Below are 18,994 nucleotides of genomic sequence, written 5' to 3' on the forward strand. Positions count from 1 at the left end.
CTGCTGGAACAAACTAGCCCTGCCTGAGTGGCTTTGAGCAAGAGAAACCCCTTGTCTTACCGTTCTGGAGGCCAGAAGTCTGAAATCACGGGGTCTTCGGGCCCTGCTTCCTCTGAAAGCTGTCCGGGAGAGTCCTTCCTTTCCTCTCCCAGCTTCCAGTGGTGGCCCTCAATCCTTGGTGGTCCTTGGTCTGCAGCTGCATCACTCCTATCTCTGCCCAAATTTCCCTCTTCTTATAAGGATGTCAGTCACATTGGATTAGGGCCCACCCCAATGGCCTTACCTTCCTTGATCACATCTGCAAAGACCTTATTTCCAGATAAGGTTGCATTCACAGGTTAGGACTTGAAGGGCTAAGAGGATGTTTTGGGGGGGGTCACAATTCAACCACGATGGGCACGTTACCTCAAAAGGCCCTGCCACCTCAGTCCCGTGTGTTGCCCCTTGCCCACACCCACGCCTTCCCCTGAGCTCTTGAGGTGGTGGATGCAACCCTCCCTCCTGCCATGAAAACTGAGTACCTGCCCCTTGGTACACATTCTGAAGCAGGATTTTTTTCCTTCTGCATCTCAACTGCGCTATGTGAGTAGGTAGTGTGTGTGTGTGTCCTTGTGTATCTGTGTGTGTTTCTCTGTGTGTTTCTGTGTGCATGTGTGTGCCTGTGGGTATGAGCGTGTGTTTGGGGGGGTGTGTGTGTGTGTGAAGGGTGGGCATGGGGGGGGAATAGGAGGCAGGAGAGGAAGGGGAGGATAGAGCCACCATGGTGAGGGTACGCGTGAACAGGGCAGAGTAAGTCTTGTCCCATAGCAAGTGGGGAAGTGTGCTTGCAACAAATATGGAAACATTATGCCTTTGGTCTCAGTCCCATAAGGAAGGCGTATTTGTTAGGATATTGATTCTGTTACTTTAACAAAAACGAAAATAACACTGGCCCAAGGAAGATCGGAGTTAGTTTCCCTTCCCTCGAAAGTCTGAGCTGGTGATTGACCAGACGCTACCCCATGCCATGGCCCAGGGACCCAGACTCTTACTGCTCTGCCATCTGTGAATACACTGTCCTTTTCCAGAGTCAAAGCTGGCTCACCACCTCATCCATGTCCCAGCCACGGGGAAGGGGGAAAAGAGAGTGGAGGACACATCCTTTCCTCTTCAAGGCTCACTGGGAAATTGCACTCATCATTCCCACTTCTACCGGCCATAACTTCATACACAGGACCTTACTAGCTGCAAGGGAGTCAGGGAAATACAGCTCTTATTCTCAGAGGCCATGATCTCAGGGATGTTGCTGAAATTAACAAGGCAGGCACACATACTGGGGAATGGCTCACAGCCTATTATAGAAGGAAAGTGATCTTAGAAATATAGTGTTACTAACCCACCTTTCACCCTTTATGATAGAAAAAAAAAAACAAACGAATTATACTCATGCAATAAAGAATATAAGGAACATGTAATTGGAAAAATCAGATCATCAGGGAGGCTTTGTCCAATTCCGACCAGTCTCGGGGTCAGGATGACAGCTTCATCTCAGGAAGGTATGCATTGGGTCGTTCTACAGCCAGCTGGTTTTCAATGACATAACACGCCCTGCAGCTCTCCAGAATCCGGGCCTGGAAGTACGCCTTGTCCTGCTCCTGCCAGGTGTCAGACTCGATGTACACATTGTACGGGTCATGGGAGTGCTCCAGTTTCTTGGAGCGGATGTAACTTAGCATGATGCCCAGGGTGAAGAAGCCGAAAAAGCCAAGCACCATGAGGATGTAGAGTGCCGCCAGCTTGCCGTCATCGTGGCCCAGGGACCTGCGGGCCAGGTTGGATGTGTTGTTGCCCGGTTGAACTGTCCCCTGCCACAGCTTGGTCAGCAAGGGTGTCACAGCCGTGGCGTTAGACAGGATCATCCTGAGAGTCAAGGTTTCACTGCGGGAGAGTAAACTTCCCGGGAAAACTTTCTAAAAGAAAAGTGCAACCTGAAATCAAAAAATACGTATTGGTCCAAACCCCACCCCCCCACCACACACACCCCCCACACAGTTTTTAAAAATCTCAGTAAGAGGGGTGCCCTACCAGAGTAGTACTCTGTCATGGTGTGTGCCACCTGGGATCTGCATAATGCCCTCTCTTGACTGATCAAATGATAAATTGATTCACTTTTATTTCTATTCACCACTCCCACTCCCTACCTCCATAGGTGATCACCAGAACGAGTTCCCTTAATACACACATTGCGTCGTACGTGTGTCTTTTAATTTATATGCTATGGGCCAAATTGTGCTCTCCACCAAGTCATATGTTCAAGCCCTAACCCCTAATGCAGTTGAACCTGGAGGTAGGGTCTTTCAGAGGCAATTAAGTTAGATGAGGTCATAAATGTAAGGTCCTAATCTGATAGGACGGTGGCCTTATAAGAAGAGGAAGACAGACCTTGGTCTGGGTTCCTGTCTGGTATTGGGACTTTTCAAAGCTTCTCAGGTGATCCTACTTTGCAGTCAAGATTGAGAACCACTGAGCTATGATGTGGGCCCTTAGGAAATTAACCAATCAGTCTTTTGTGCTGCAGAGTACCCGGAAAAATTATATAAGAAGAGAAATAATAACTTCATAGCATAATTTCCCAATCTTGTTTGTTTTTCAGATTTTCTTTTTCGGTCTTGCATGTCCCTGAGAAAATCTGAACAGGAGTTGCGGAAAGAAATTCTCAAGTCATTACCATGACCTTAGCTGTCCCTGTCCTAACTCACGTTGGCACCTCAAATTATGATAAGACTGTCGTAACTTTATGCTGGACCAGAAAAGCCAAGTTACTTAACTGCCTTTCAAATAACAACTCTGCATTTTTAACGAAAAATCTTTTGCTGACTTTACACTTAATTTATTGTATCGCTTTTGCTAAATGCCTTCTGTGCCCCCAAGGCCTGCACGCTGGGTCACATGGTGTTTTTGTGTAATGAGTCACAAAATGAGTTTGGCAACGTCCTCTAATAATCAGCATGGTGTAAACGACACAGAACCCAATCCGCACAACAGCTGTGGGTTTATGTCCCATTCTCCAAGTTCACATCCATTATAATGCCAAAGCACTGCCTAGTGGCCACAGTTAAGACTGTTGGACTCAAGTGGATTTGGAGACCAGCTGATCCAACAGTCTTAACTTCATAGAAAACTGGTTTCCACAGAGGTGAGCTGACTTGCCCAAGGTCACGTCTCCGATCAAAAATACATCTAAACTTTAATCTTTTAGCCATGGACTCACATTTTATTAGCATAGAAAAAGGAGTTCTCAGGACCTTGCAGAGAGAAGGCAGATCTGTATTTAAGCTCAAAGGAACCAAGGAGCCGGCTACTTGTATCAGGTAAAACTGAGTCTACCTAATTGGGAACTGGCTTCTGACCTACATATGCCATCAGGAGACCCCTCTGCCCCACCGGCGAGAACCACAGCTTTTTGTAGCTCGCACAGGGAATAGGGGGCTGGAGGAGGAAGAAGCAGCAGGAACCAGGGAGGTCCAGCTCCGATCACAACCAGTTTGACGCTCAGCCTGTGCTAAACATTCTCAAACTGGCCTTATTGGGCCCAGAAAGAAGGAAGTGGGGAGGGGGTCTAGAAGTTTCTGCTTCTGCCTGGGTTTGAGCCTCTTCAGGAGGCATAGACACTGCCCCCAACAAAGGTTAGTGCAATTTTTTTCTGTCAAAGCTTGGTCCCAGAGCTGCTGGTCTAGTGAGAATCACTCAGGATTCGGAACTGTGGGCAGCCGAGCTGAGCTGCAAAAGGACAGCAAATGGGCCTCCAGCACCCCGGGCTCCTGCAAACGCTCCAACTGCACCCAGGGGAGAGGGGGAAGTAGGTGATGTCACGCTGTTCCAGGCACACACCGCCCCTTCTGCCTTTCTCCCAGGAGTTCCAGATCCGTCTCATATCAGCACCGATAACACGCTTTTAGAACAGATTTCCTAGTACCGCACCTCTCATTCTTTCTTACGCATTTACTGAAAGGGCAAGGCTTTCATGGCTGACTCCAAGCTCTCTACTGAGAGGGACAGATTCTGGGGGCAAGTCAGGGAAAGAGGAATGTCAGGGATCCGAGTTCCAGCCCTGGCTCAGTCCTAGCTACTCCTCGCGGCTCCCAGACGGTACCGTAGCTTGCTTATCCAGGTGGGATGGGGATGACATTCCTGCCATTCTTGGCAGCGTTTCCTCGAAAGAGCATCCAGTTTGGAAATCATCATTTTTTGTTTCAGGAAGCAGAATTAGGGTAGAAACAATTATGGATAAGCTTAATTTGGGGGAATATGATCTCACTGAGTCAAGAATTCTCTGAGCCAATTTTCCTTGGAAATAACTGTCAACTGTCTTCATCTTTATCGAAACGTGATGTCCAAATTCTGGAGATGTATTTACCTCCTAGCAGCAAAGAAGCAAAGAGGGGCCCAGACTCTTCCAGGCAGTCAGCTGGCTTTGTCTTGGGCTTCTCACCTTCCTCTCTCCCGGGAGAGGAACCACTAAGGTGGCCAAGGTCTCAAAAAGTCAGGATTAAACCTACACAGAGGCACCGCATTTGACTGTCCTCAAAGATCTGAAAAGGGCTTTCTGCCACCTCCCTGCTGGATGTGCGGTGTGGCTCTTGAGTCTGGTCACAGGACTAAGAGCGTCCCAGACCTCTCTGTGGGTGACAGAGAGGAGCTCTGGGGTGTGAAGGGTGGAAATGTGAACCAGGGAGCTGATGAGAGGGACCTGGTCAAACTCAATATGGGAAAAAGGATGAGCATTTTGGCATGGAGAATGGATGGCAGCAGGATTCCCAGATTCTGGGAAGGGAGCTGAAGTCACATAGAAGGAAGAATCTCACCCTCAGCAAATTAAATGAATTTGGGGAGCCCCAGTTTCCTCATCTGAAAACTGGGGATGATGGGACGACTGGGGAAGCATGAAACAAGCCCACAACTTTCCTATCTCTTGCTTTTGCTGCTCTCTCTGCAAGAGAGTCATGACCACCATGTCTGCCTGCCAAAATTCTACTGGTCCTCCAAAGGCACACTCCTATGCCAACCTGTGAAGCCCCTTCCAGATGTCCCGTCCCCTGCTTTGAGCCCTCATAGTGCCCAGTCTGTACCGCTCAGATTCTAAGTTGTGTTGTAATCATTTGTAGGCTTGTGTATGCATTTCCAGGACCTCAGGAAGATCAGAGACTGTCTCGTTCACCTTGTCCTCACTCCAGCCCCCAGAATGAGTCCATATGGGTTTGCTGAATTAAATGGTCATGCAAAGTATTAAATTTAATACAACTACAATGTGAATGTGAGAGCAAATAATCAACAAAATAGAATACACTCTGGAAAGAGCTTGGTGTAACCAAAAGAAAACCTCTTTCAATGTAGTCTGTTTTGATATAATAAAATTTAAATTATTTTTATGTATATTTATTTTATTAGCATTATTTATTTTGTATATTAAAATTTATATTTTTAATATAGTTACATATAACTATATTAATAACTATATATATCTGCAACCCACCTTATTCCTAAAAAGGTTTAAAGCCATCAGTAATTGTCAATAATACAGCATAATTTTCACCCATCCTCCCCAATTCCCGTAACTCTTATCTTGCTCTCCTTTTTATCCATAGTACTTGATCACCTGCACCTAGTATAGTTTTTCTTATTTATTCTGTTCATTGTCTACTGTTTGTCTTCCCTATCAAAATGTAAGCTTTTGAGGGCAGGGATCTTTGCCTGTGTTGTCCCCATGTATCCCGAAGACTAGAACAGTGTCTGGCATGTGGCAGGAGCACAGTAAATATTCACAGATGCAGGCAGGCATGCATGGATGTATGAGTGAGTAAATGTCCCACTCGACCACCGGAAAGCCCGAACCACACAGAAACTGGCTCACCAGCTCTGCCTTCAGAGACTTAAGATGACAGGAGTGAATCCCTCTGATGTCTTCACAGGGTACTTTATTTTCAAAACAATCCACTTTGGAATAACCTGTCAAAAGCAAGACATACCTGAATATTCTGGAAACTGAGAATGCCTTCCTCAGACCCATCCTCAGTTCATCTCTGTTGAGCAGCATGAAACAGAGCAGAGCGTGCAGAGGGGTTTCGCCCCCTGGTTAGGAACCCATAGATCAGAGTCAACAGTGCCTTCTGGCAATTCACTCATCACATGAATTAAAGCAACGGTGTGATCACAGCAAAGTTCCCCACCATGGTGACCGTAAGTGACACCTGTGGTTATGGACAAGGCCCTTCCTCAATGGAGCTGGAAGCTCCTTCTCAACCTAAAAGTGGACTCAAACAGTTCACATATAGCAGTCTGAAAAATCGAGGGTCGGGCGGGGGCAGGGGCCGGGGATGGGGTGGGGTGGATTAACATGTGATATACTCAGCACATAACACGTGACTGCTACTGGGTCCACCTTCTTCTAAAAGTTCCACATTTTCCCCAGTTACTTCAATCAAGATCAGATACCAGTAACGTTCTGCGTGTCCCACGCCTTTTCCCTGGGGAGATGCCAAGGCCCAAGAAACTTTTCTGGTCCAAAAAAAACCCCACAAAAGATTCCGTTTGAGGCCGGGTGTGTTTGCAAATATTGCCCCATCTGTAGGTCTTTGAAACCAAGCGGGGGACTGGGATCATGGGCGGTTTTAGTTTTCTCTGGATGCTTTTAAGTATTTTTCCAATTTTCTCCAGGAACGACTGTAATTTAATAATAATGGGAAAATGTTGTCGTTGTTCGGTGGTGAGATGATTTTCTAAGCATACGTTCTAGACGTGTAGAAGGCAGAGGGAAAGGAGGCGTGAGGCCGAGCCACCTATTCTGTCTCCCACTAAGGGGGGTCGCGGCGCCTCCTGCCTGGGGGCGCCCGCTGTGGCCCGGGGGCTGAGACTGGGTGCCTGGAGCCCGCTCAGGGTCGCCGGCCTGGGGCATCGCTCGCCGGGCGAGGAGCCGGGAGGCCGGAGCCCTTGACTTACCAGGTCTGGGGCGCGGAGAGAGCCGGGAGCGCAGCGGGGTCCACGGCAGCCAAGCGCAGGGCACCGACGGCCGCGCCCCAGGCGGCGCGCTCCGCGGGCAAGTGCGCGGCGGGGCGGGCGGGGCCTCCGGAGCCAGAGGGCGCCCCGCCCCGTCCCCGCGCGTCCCCGCCGAGCCCGCGGCCCCCGGCCCCCCCCCAGGCCATCCCGGGGCCCCCCGGATCCTCCGCACCCTGCGTCTCCAGCAAGCGGTCTGCACGCGGGGTAAGCGCAGAGCCGGCAGAGAGTCTGTATAAGAACTGCCAGCCAGCCAGCCAGCCAGATATACCTTCCTGAGGAAGAAGCCGCAGTGGCCAAAAGAAGTCCGTCCCGGAGACCCCCACTGTCGGCCAAGCACTCGCCAAACACTCCTTCACACATCTCCAAACAAGAACTTCAAATAAGCTCAAAACCCCAGCAGACTCCTTTTAGCTGCGTCTTGAACCCCAGCAGTGGCCATGCATCTATTCGGCAAGCATTTATTGAGCATCTACTGACAGGTGTCCCGTCCTGACCTGGGGGTGCAGCTGTGGACCAGACAGACAGTTGTCCCAGTGCACAGGTGTCGGTGGCTGGAGCCACCCATGCGTTGGCACCCCAGCTCCGAAGTTCCTGGGGCAGTGGGAACAGCCTTTCAGGCCTCCAGGAGCAAACTGAGCCTTGGCCCCAGGAACCTCCAGGCAAATTTCACAGCAGCTGCCTTCCAGCTTGGGGGTGGGTAGGGGGGTGGCGAGCGTGAGACGGGCAATTCCCAAACGACAGTCCTGTGAAAGCGCTGGGGAATAAGGTCCAGGCTTGCGGTCTGCAGGCAGGGAACAGAGAAATTAGATTCCTGACCTAGAGATAGTAGACATTTTCTCGGACCCCCCTAGTCTTCCTGGGCCAGTCACTTCCGCTTGGGCCTCCACCTGGGGGTTCTCTTGGGGAGGAGGCCACTGAAGGCTCTGGGAAGGGGTCCATTGGATGTGGCACTTTAGGACGCAGCCCAGCTAGCACAGGCAGAGCTGGCACTCCCCTGCACCACGGGTGGTAGTGTAAACCCACACAGCCACTCTGGAAAGTTCTAAAATGTCCATAGCCTTGATGTGTACTTATACTTTGTGAAATCTATTCTATGGAGGGGATCTGAACTGTAGAAAAGCTTTATGCATAGAAAAGTTCTTTGTAGTTTTACTTAAAATAACTAGAATCTAAACGTCTCAAAATAGAAAAGTGGTTATATTATGGTACGTATGATAGAATATTATTCTACATACTGGAATGTTTTATGTGGTCATTAAGATAATGCTTACAACTAGTTTGTAATGTTAAGTGAAAAATACAAAACCCTAAATTGTACATACAAGATGCTATGCATTATTTCAAAAGACCGTAAGAAAACACATCATGATGTTAATACTGTGTGCTAGTGATGGGCTTACATGGTATTTATTTTCTTATTTATACATTCTATGTTTTCCTTTCCTTTTTTTTTTTGCAATAACTATATTCTTTAATATTTAGGAAAAAATACATAAACTTTATCTGAAAATTCTCTGGACTCTACCCCCTCAAGGTCATGCTGGATGTATTTAGTATCTTTTTGCTCACCTTTCCACAAAAGGACTCCACCAGGAAGGAAAAAATGGATCATTGAAGAAAAACGTTTGTCCTGTAGAATTTATGTGCTACCCTTTCAGTAATAACCCAACATGCATGGACAGCGTGCTCCAGACCAACTGCAGAGACCCCCCTGTCAGGGGACGGGGCGGTCGATGTCTGCCCACCTGTCTCCCAGTTACTGTGCAGACTGTGTGTTTGGAAGTGTCTTCAAAAAGGTAAAGTAGGGACTTCCCTGGTGGCGCAGTGGTTAAGAATCTGCCTGCCAAGGCAGGGGACACGGGTTCGAGCCCTGGTCCGGGAAGATCCCACAAGCCGTGGAGCACCTAAACCCATGCACCACAACTACTGAGCCTGCACTCCAGAGCCCGCGAGCCACAACTACTGAGCCCGTGTGCCACAACTACTGAAGCCCACGCACCTAGAGCCCATGCTCTGCAACAAGAGAAGCCCCTGCTTACCGCAACTAGAGAAAGCCCACGCGCAGCAACGAAGACCCAACGCAGCCAAAAAAAAAAGTAAAGTATTCTGTGAGTGGTGATTTTTTTGTGTGGCATGTGGGATCTTAGTTCCCCCACTGGGGATCAAACCCATGCCCCCTGCAGTGGAAGCAAGCACAGAGTCCTAATGAGTGGTGATATTCTTATTTCTCTCCCTGGTTCTCTCCATCACACGTGTGATGAATTATTTTATTGCAGTAATACCGTTGTTGTCATTCCCTATTCGTAATGATAAAACACAATTACGGATAAGAGAGTGTATTCTGTTGCCTTTGGCGAACTTGAAATGGCTTCTTTTCTCTTCTTCCTTCTCCTTTTACTCTTTCATTCTCGCCTCTTCCCGTCGTACAGGTGTGATTGGTCTTAAACAAACATAACAACAGAGCAACAAAGTCCTTGGGTCATTTCCCTTTTTTCTCTGGCTCCTCCACCTTCTGCATTCCTCTTGGTCCCCTCACTGGGAACTGTCCCTTGGGAGAGAGGATGGCAAATGTGGGCTCTGCTCCTCTTGGTGGGTTTATCGTCATCTTCCATGAGCTCCCACTTCATTGCAGGTGACATCCAAAGCCAGAGCTCCGGCCGCTTCTCGTTCTTTCTTAGGAAGACCTCAAATCTCAACTCGCAGCTTGGAATTCCTGCTCATGTTCCTAACCCTTTCCACATGCTGCCAGAGAAATAAAGGCCCCGTCACCAGAGAGGACTGTCTTCACTGTAACCCACCCAGGATGTACATACGGAGCCCAGGATCATGCCGATAGCTCTTTGCCGTTCTCTCTGGCTGCTGTTCCATTGGCATCCAGATGCCCCTGTGTTAGCCTGGGGAACATTCCTTTCCCTTAGGACCCCTTCCTTCTTTTTTTTTTTGACCCTTACTGCACAGCTTCTAGTATCCTCGAGGGCAGCTCTCACCTGTCAGTGAGAAACACCTGGAAAGCCAGCAACTTTTCTTGAGCAGCCACAGAGCATAACCTGGGTGCCGTAGTACGCGAAAATTGCAATAATTCCTCCTCACGAGAAAGACAAGGAGGAGGAAGGTCGCTGAAGTCCCCATCCTGCCCCCGGTGACGGCTGAGGAGGTACACAATGATGGAAGAGAGCCCGGCCCTGCTGCCTGGGGCGTGGCCCCCCCCAGTGCCACCCCAGCTCCATCACCATCCCACGCAGATGGCTGGATGTGTTTGCGTCTTCTCTACTGGCCATTCAATGCTCGCATCTTTTCTGTCCCCCTTCCTTAGCCAACATCTGGCGCCTGACTCACCTGGTCACAGGAGGCCAGCTTCAGTTTCCTCCCAGGACTCCCCTTTAGGTGGGAGTCCTGCACACAGGGTGCACCCTTCCCAAACGCGGCATCTCCTGGCATTCTCCTAAAACCCTCGAGGGCCGATCCTGTTCCAGAAAGAAACCACTCCCAGCCTGCTTGGGGCCCTACAGGCCATTCCAGCTCCCCAACCTCACTTCCAGGTGCTCTGCTCCTCTGAGCTCCCGGGCCAGCGAACGAGGCACCTCCATCCTCTGTGCACTACCCATCTCTTCCCCCTGCTCCAGGCCCTTGTTCATGGGGTCGACCCTCTGCTTCCAGCTTAACAAACCAGAGGTTGATGATCGTCCTCCAGCTGGAGCTCAGGACTTTTTCAAATCCCAGATCTTCAGCAAAGGTCTAAGACTAGCGAATGCTGGTCTTAGACTAGCTGCACTGCACGGCATGTGGGATCTTCGCTCCCTGACCAGAGATCAAACCCGTGCCCCCTGCAGTGGAAGTGCGGAGGCTTAACCACTGGACTGCCAGAGAAGTCCCTGTTTGCTTTAATTTTGAATTGGTTTTTTAGATTTAAAAAATTGAGAGCTCTTATACTAAATACCTAGACTTTGGCTTCTCTCACAAAACCCAGTGGATTTAGAAACTTATGCCCATATTTGGCATAAGAAAAAGCGGCAGGAGCTGAGGGCACCAGCCCCTTTCCAGAAAAATGCAAACTCCACACTCTCCCTGACAAGGACATTCAGCAGGCCCCGCTTATGGAATGTCCTGCCCGGTTCTGTAGATATTGAGTTTGTCACTTTTATTCTAGGCCCTTCCCTTCCAGGAAAAAGTTCCTGCAATGCCCTTTCTCTGGCTGTTCCTTCACTTTGCACACCTGGGCACTCACTTCCTCATTGACTTGTTTTGGCCTTGCTCAGATGTCGTGTTGCACGTGCTTTTTGGCTGTTTCAGGTGTGTATGTTCTGTTTGTCCTTTTAGAGCAATGGTTCTGGATTTTTCAGGATTCCTTTGGGAATCTGAGAAAAGCTATGGCTCTCCCCAACCCTTACCCCAAATGCACACGTGTGCAACATTTTAGCTACAATTCCGCAGACTTATGGACCCCTGATGTGCTAGATGATTCTTGGCTGCTGTGTTAGGAGCTGCTGATTTAGGGTAAGGACTGTCTTTCCCATAAAACAAATTCAACTCTATGGCATCAATTCTATGGGGCTCTACAGTGCACGGTGCCACTGAGTGTTGCCTGGTGGGTGGACGGCAAGATTGTCCATTAAAACAGTCACTTAAGCTGCCTTTGCCCAGGTCTCGGGGGCACTTGCTCTAATTTTTGTCACCCTCCAGTCATTCAAAGAAGACGACGTAGCTGGCTACAGACCCATGGCTTCAGGCATCCCAGCTGCCCTTGCATTTGACAAATAACCACAGCCTTCACCTTGTTATGAAAAGAGCACAGATCCAATTAAGAAAGCTTTTCCAAAAGAAATAACAGTGTTGATTTCTGCCCCCGCCCCCCGCCTCTCTCCACCCCTTTATGTCCTGGAATAATGCTGTGCTGATAGGAACATGGATAAATTAATTACTGCCTGGAATGTTATTTATGGCTAAGAAAGAACACTAAATCTACACATACAGTGTTTAACATTTGAATACAAGCATAGTCCTTATGTTTTAAAAAAAACCCTCAATCCGTCCAGTTTACACTGACATATGTCTAATCCTTTTAAATGCTGTGGATTTAAAAATCACGGAGGTAACAATATGCTGGCTGTTCTACTCAGCCAAAGAACAAGGAGACGCAGGAGTGAGATTAGCATCTATTCAGTTCTTTGCATGTCTGAGATTATTTCAGTATACCTCCAATTCCTGATAACACAGAAGCACTCTTGTGGCCAAAGTGCCTGAAATGGAAATGCATTGGCAAGCCTGAATTTAAAACCAGTGCAGGCAGCCTTTCTGGGAATGTGTGTGAAGGTCACTTTTTTTTAGAAACGGACTGTCCACAGCCATTGTCATGGTTTCTGTGTTATTTCAACCAGGACCTCAGCCTGGAAGTCTGGATTCATGTGGGTTTCTGCAGGTCCTCCACGGGGATTGAAGGAAAAAGTGAAGAAATCAGGGGTGGTGTCTGGCATGACTCAAAAGGGGATGAGAGGAAAGATATTCGAAGGAAATCTTTAGAAAAGCAAATTCCAAAATATTGGGTTGGCCAAAAAGTTCGTTTTTAAGTGCAAAATTTGTAAACAGTGAAAAGATTTTGATAACAGTCTTTTGTTTGTTAATTTTTAAAACTGTCGTTTATTTTATTTAAAAATTTTTTATTGAAGTAAAGTTGATTTATAATATCGTGTTAGTTTCAGGTGTACAGCACACTGATTCAGTTATATTTATAGATTCTTTTTCAGATTCTTTTCCCTTATAGGTTATTACAAAATACTGAGTATAGTCCCCTGTGCTGTACGGTAGGTCCTTGTTGGTTGATAACAATCTTGATTTTCAAACTGAATCCTTACTCTAAGTAGTGTCCTAGTTTAAACTCGGATCGCTTTCCTTACAATTTTCCCCAATAAATAAATCTTTTCCGTGGAAGACTAGTCAGTTCAATTCAGTATTTATTGAGTTCCTCTATGGGTAGGTTGTAGAGCACCCAATCAAATATATGTTCAAATTCACCCATCTTGCAGATTAGAGCTAAAATATCCTTTCTCTTGCTAACCTCCCCCATGTCCCCACAAACACACACAAAGACTTTCTGGCAGAAGTGATCTTCTCTCTCTGCTGGGGACCGCTGTGCAGGTTCCAACAGCACCAGGGTGTCACCTATGACTACGCCCTCCACCCCCAACAGTGATCTCAGGACTTCTTTTCATTTCTGAAGCCTCTACCAAAGGCCAGTCTGTATCGACTTTTACCAGGAATCTCACAAGAGTTTCTGGGCTGATCTCCTGGCCCAGTCCAACCCTCTTCATCCATCCTTGCATGGTCCACTTCACCACTCTTCATTTTCTGCCTCACATGTCAGTAATCAATGACCATGTCGGCTGTCCTCCAGCAGTAAGCTCTACCAAGGGACAGGCTCTACCAAGGGACTTGCCTTTCAGTCATCTACTACGACCAGCAAGGAGCTTGGCGTGTGGAAAGAGATTCCTAGATATTTCTTGAGTGGAAAACTAGTCGCTCATCTATGTGTGATTTGGGGGACGCCCCTTTCCGGACCAGTCATGGACCAGACCATACCACCTGGTGGTGTCTGAGCACGACAGAGCCTCAATGAACATTTGCTGAATTGAACTGAATTGAATTGAATTTTGGAGCATGGAAATTTGTACTAGAAAGGTAAATGGGAGGAATAAGTGGGAATGACACTATCTAAATTAAAATCCAGTGCCGTGACAGCAGATCAGACATTTTCTCCTCTGATACTATTCTTGAAATTACAAAATGCTCAAGGTATCAAAAGCATTGAAAAAATGATCAAGGGAATTGTCTTTAATGAATGCCATGATTGTTCAGTGTTCTATTTCTCTTGGCGGCAAGAATGAGTAAAAAGTAAAATTGGGATGGGCTCTGGGGGAACAGGCTCTGCAGGTAACCAGCTATTCCCTAAACCTGAACTAAAGCACTTGAACTCTCTGTTCTTGTTTTGCTCATTTGTCACTCGGGGTGATAGGAATACCTGCTCTATCTGACTCATTGCATTGGCATCATGAAGTAAAATAGTTTCTTTAAATCCTTGTGAGACAAGGCAGTAAATTGAAAATAAGAAAGATAGGGAAGAGTGTTTTGAACAAGGCAGCTCAATGAGTTCTTGCTTTGATTCATCCTTTAGCCTGAACACAAAGCCATGACAGATAAGGTATAAAAATAGAAAGCTAAAAAGAGATATCTGGCTCAACAGAGGCAGAAGAAAACTCCTGGAAGCCTCTGACCCAGGGGGCTCTTTGTCTAAAATCAGCAGGGAGTTTGGCTCCTATGGGATAAACCCAAGACACAAACACCCAAGATGGCAGACAGGAACTAAGTACACTGCTTAAGTCAAGAACTGGGGTGGGAGCCCCATGGCTTTCCATTGCCTGGAGACCAATATTTTAGAAGAATAAGAGTCTAGGAATGTGGGGCTGGAGACCCAAACCCCAGCCAAAAACAGAGCCTAGTCACACGCTGGCCTCATGACGGCATGGATGTCCCCACAATCACTATGGGACGGAAACCCCAAACTGCCTTTATAAAATCTGGTCCAGGATGAAGTCACAGAGTCCAGGTGAAAGCTATCACAAAATGATCATCAGGGAAAAGCTCATTGGGTGGGGTGGAGGCAGGTGAGCAGAAAAATGAAAAGAATAAAAACAAAACCCCACTCAAAATGAGCCTAAAAATCAAAACTCTGAAACATGTGAAGAAATATAATATGAAGGACAGTCAAAAATCCTTGACTCATTTTATGAAGCTAGAACACTCATTCCAAACTGGATAAAAAAGGACAAAAAAGGAAAATCACAAGCCAATATCACTTCTGAAAATAGATGCAGAAATGCTAGATACAGTATTAGCAAACTGAATCTAGCAATTCTAAAATAAGCACTATATCACAATAGAGATAGGTTTATCCAGGAATGCCAGGTTGGTTTAACACAGGATAATATGAGAAAAATCAGTGGGTGTAATTAACATGTTAGTAGTATTAATATTAATATTATGATGTGATGGTTAATTTTATGTGTCAACTTGACTGGGCCACATGGTGTACAGATAATTGTTCAAACACTATTCTGGGTGTTTCTGTGAGGGTGTTTTGGGATGAGATTAACATTTAAATCTTTAGACTGAATAAAACAGATTGCCCTTCCCCAAGGTGGGTGGGCTTTACCCAATCAGCTGAAGACCTGAAGAGAACGAAAGACTGACTCTTCCATAAGTAAGAGTAAGTGAGAATACTTCTGCCTGGCAGCCTTTGAACTAGGATGTCAGCTCTTCCTGGTTCTACTGCTCTTGGTTCTTCCATGGCAGCACCTGTCAGAAGAGAGCACAGCATCCATTCCCAGGGCCTGAGAGCCACACCTACCAAAAGTAGTCTAAGCAGAGGAGAAATTGGTTCCCTTGACTCCTAGAAAACATCCTCCTGCCACTTCAGAGGAAAACTCCTCTCCCAGCACCGTTTATGTTTCTCAGAACCAGCAGAATCACTTCCCGGTGATTTAAGAGTAGGCACTCAAAAAAGGTTTGAAGACTTTAATTCAGAACTTTCCAGTTGCTCTTGGGGCATTATAAAGTGAAATCATACCACGGTTCCAGGCTACCAAACTATGGAGCGACGTGGAGATAAGAGCGTTAGCGCGGCGACGTGGAGACGGGAGCGTTAGTGCAGCTGCCGAGCAATGATCCATGCCTCCTCTGTGCAGAAGTGACAGCAGGGAGGGAACATCTGAGTACATAAACGAAGAGAGCACAGACCCATGTAATATGTGAACTTTTTCATCTGCACAAAAACATCTAGAATATTCTTTAAAAGAAAAAAATGCTGCCCTGTGCGCACCGCGGCGGCACGGGCACCCTCCCCCTCCGGGCGTGAGGCGCTGTGAGGAAAGCAGAAGCGAGCGGACTCCACGGGCTTCGGCGCTCCCGTCGTGTGGGCCTGGGTTCCTCAGCACACCCAGCTCCAGCAGACCCAGAGCCTGTCCCCAGTCCTTCGCAAGCCCCGGCGCCAGCCCGGGCCCTTGGCGGGGAGGATGATGGAGCTGCAGCCTGCACTGCTACTGCAAAGACAGCTGGCAGAACTCAACAGAAATCCAGTGGAAGGCTTTTCAGCAGGTTGAATAGATGACAATGATCTCTATCGATGGAAAGTCATTATTGGTCCTCCAGATACACTTTATGAAAGTGGTGTTTTTCAGGCTCATCTCACTTTCCCAAAAGATCATCCCCTTAGGTCTCCTAAAGTGAAATTCGTTACAGAAATCTGGCGCCCAAATGTTGATAAAAATGGTGATGCATGCATTTCTATTCTTCATGAGCCGTGGGAAGATAAATATGTATGAAAAGGCAGAGGAACACTGGCTGCCTATTCACACCGTGGAAACCATCATGATTAGTGTCATTTCTATGCTGCCAGACCCTAATGGAGACTCACCTGCTAATGTTGATGCTGCGAAAGAATGGAGGGAAGACAGAAATGGAGAATTCAAAAGGAAGGTTGCCCGCTGTGTAAGAAAAAGCAAGAGACTGCTTTTGAGTGACATTTATTCAACAGCTGTAATTTCAGGCTCTCCGATTGAGAAACATGGCACTGTTTTTCCTGCACTCTACCCACCTATTGCTGGACTTCTGTTGTAACAATTTGGCAAACACTGGCTGGAACTGGTCTGCAGTAAAACATGTCAGTATCAATGCTGACAAGAGCCTAACAAGTGTCAACTTACAGATGATTACGCATTTTGAATTCTAAAGAACTGTTTTAACCTTCAGGAAGAATTGTAAAGACCTGTACATAGCACAACATGATCCGGAAAATATATATACTGTTCATGTACATCCACAAACACACCTTGTACCCAATAATGCTTTCTTGTAGTAAAATAAGAATCATGTAAATTCTAAGAAGATTTTAGCAGGTTTTCTTTCCCTATTCATTGTTTCTTACCAGTTTTAAAAGACTCCTTAATGCATGTCAGATAAAAAGCAATTAGGATTAAAAGTTTCCATTTAATTTCCTTTAAACTATTGAGGCTTCATTAAACTCTTTTCACTTACTAAACTTTGTATCTTCTTCATTTTGACACACTTCCCTTTGCTTTTATCTCTTCTGTCTACCAGGAAGTTTTCAAATCATTTAGTGCAAATACTGAAACAATAAGCAACTACTTGATTTTTAATGATGACTTCAGAGGAATGGTTGTCACTAGGTGCTTTGTCCCTTTTGTATTCTACTCGCATCCATCTCTTGGATTGGATAGTTCAATAACATGTTTTCGTTGTTGAGAGCTCTTGAATTCAGTCATTATCCCCAAGAACTAAAAAGAGTTGGTTCTGAATTCAATTATTTCAATTCAAAATTATTGAAATGTACCCCAAACAGTAAACAATTCTGATTTGGTTTTATTTTTGCCTTCAGTTACCTAATGTGAATATTGGATGAATAAATCATGCACAGCTACAGGCTTTCTACTTAACTTCTGGGTTTGCTATTTAAAATGCTGTTTACGCACATACCCTTTTCCTCAACCCTTCATATTTCTTTGCCTCTATTCTCTATACTGCAGATTTTTCTCACCTATTGTACAAAGAAATTGTGATGTATATTTTCATGTAATTTGATTTTGGAATTCTGTCACCTTATGTAGTGAGTTCTTCCAAAATATAATTTTTTTCCAATTAAAAAAAAAGAAAAAAGTGCTGATTTTTTTTTGCCTTGTAGAAAGTTACAATTGTTTTTACCAAGAGTCTACATGGGGCTTGATTTACGCTCCATGCATTGGCTGGAACATGGATTAGAGATTTGATAGAAAAATAAATCCTGTTTCTTATTTTTTAAAAAAGTTATGCATCCATAATAAATACATAGTCAATAAAGCTTATATCTGATAACCAAAAAACCAATATATGTCTACTTAACTCATTGGTTGAAGAAGTAAACACAGTAGAAACAATAAGATATTAAATGACATAGAGAGTGCTATATATGAAAACCTCTGGGTTCATAAAGTGGTTCTTAGAGGTAAATTTATAGCATTAAATACATTTTTAAAAAGAAAAATAATATGAATAAATGAAACTTAACTCAAAAGCAAAAGAGGAGGGACTTCCCTGGTGGTCCAGTGGTTAAGACTCCATGCTCCCAACGCCAGTGGGGCATGGGTTTGATCCCTGGTCAGGCAACTAACCTGGGGCACAGGCTTGATCCCTGGCCAGCATCCCACATGCTGCACAGCATGGCAAAATAAAAACAAAACAAAACTATGAGATGCACTAAAGGAAGTAGAATAAATTAAAATTTAAGCCAAGAACAGAAATTAACACAAAAGAGAACAAAGAAAAATAGAAAGGATCAACTAAATGAAAAGCCACTTGAGAAACATAATTTGAATGTTTAGATGAAATATTTCTCCAGCAAAAAATAAATTCCCAAAGTTAATTCATAAATAAATACAATTTCAGCAGAAAGCTAGAATCTATAAAAAGATATCAATTCAGTGAATAGATTTAGTAGTAGATTAGACACAGCTAAAGAAAGAGTTCATGAATTAGAAGAAGTAGGTTAAAAATATCTAGAGTGAAGCACAAGGGAAAAAAAATAATGGAAAATACAAGAAAGGAGTATAAGAAATACAGGGAAAAGGACTAACACAAGTGCAGCTGGCGTCCTAGAAGTAGAGACGAAAGTAAATGGAGCAGAAGAAATATTTGGAGAGGTAGAGATTGAGAATTTCCCAAAACTGATTTCAAAAAATCAAGCCACGGATTAAAAAAATATTAAAAACGTCAGGCAGAATTACTTCAAAGAAAGTCACCTGTAGGCACATCATAATACAAATGCAGCAAACAAAAGACAAAGAGAACATCTTAAAATGAGATGGGGGAAGAAAAAGATACATAACTTAAAGAATCACCAATAAAATATATGTCTTATTTC

At 45.6% G+C, this 18,994-nt stretch overlaps 1 protein-coding gene and 1 pseudogene across 4 annotated transcripts; one reads left to right on the plus strand and one right to left on the minus strand.

The window, feature by feature from the left end:
• Positions 1-1,313: 1,313 nt before the first annotated feature.
• Positions 1,314-7,082, minus strand: KCNE1 (potassium voltage-gated channel subfamily E regulatory subunit 1). Of its 4 annotated transcripts, none has more exons than XM_036850831.1 (3): positions 6,976-7,082; positions 5,891-5,985; positions 1,314-1,949 (listed from the first exon to the last, which is right to left on the minus strand). In XM_036850831.1, the coding sequence occupies exon 3, from the start codon at positions 1,896-1,898 to the stop codon at positions 1,509-1,511; it is 390 nt and encodes a 129-aa protein (XP_036706726.1). In that variant the 5' UTR covers positions 1,899-1,949; positions 5,891-5,985; positions 6,976-7,082; the 3' UTR covers positions 1,314-1,508. The 4 variants fall into 4 exon arrangements, with proteins under 4 accessions (XP_036706726.1, XP_036706727.1, XP_036706728.1 ...); XM_036850832.1 differs by having other exon boundaries at positions 1,432-1,967; XM_036850833.1 differs by lacking the exon at positions 5,891-5,985 and adding an exon at positions 6,006-6,108 and having other exon boundaries at positions 1,432-1,949; positions 6,976-7,075.
• Positions 7,083-16,059: 8,977 nt separating this feature from the next.
• LOC118894080 lies at positions 16,060-16,698 on the plus strand (annotated as a pseudogene).
• Positions 16,699-18,994: the final 2,296 nt, after the last annotated feature.

The sequence above is a fragment of the Balaenoptera musculus genome, chromosome 4 (assembly GCF_009873245.2).
Source record: "Balaenoptera musculus isolate JJ_BM4_2016_0621 chromosome 4, mBalMus1.pri.v3, whole genome shotgun sequence".
NCBI classification, from domain to species: Eukaryota; Metazoa; Chordata; class Mammalia; order Artiodactyla; family Balaenopteridae; genus Balaenoptera; species Balaenoptera musculus.

Bases quoted from the DNA above. Each gene is read 5' to 3' on its own strand.
- KCNE1 (XM_036850831.1), bottom strand. From the start codon at position 1,898: ATGATCCTGTCTAACGCCACGGCTGTGACACCCTTGCTGACCAAGCTG.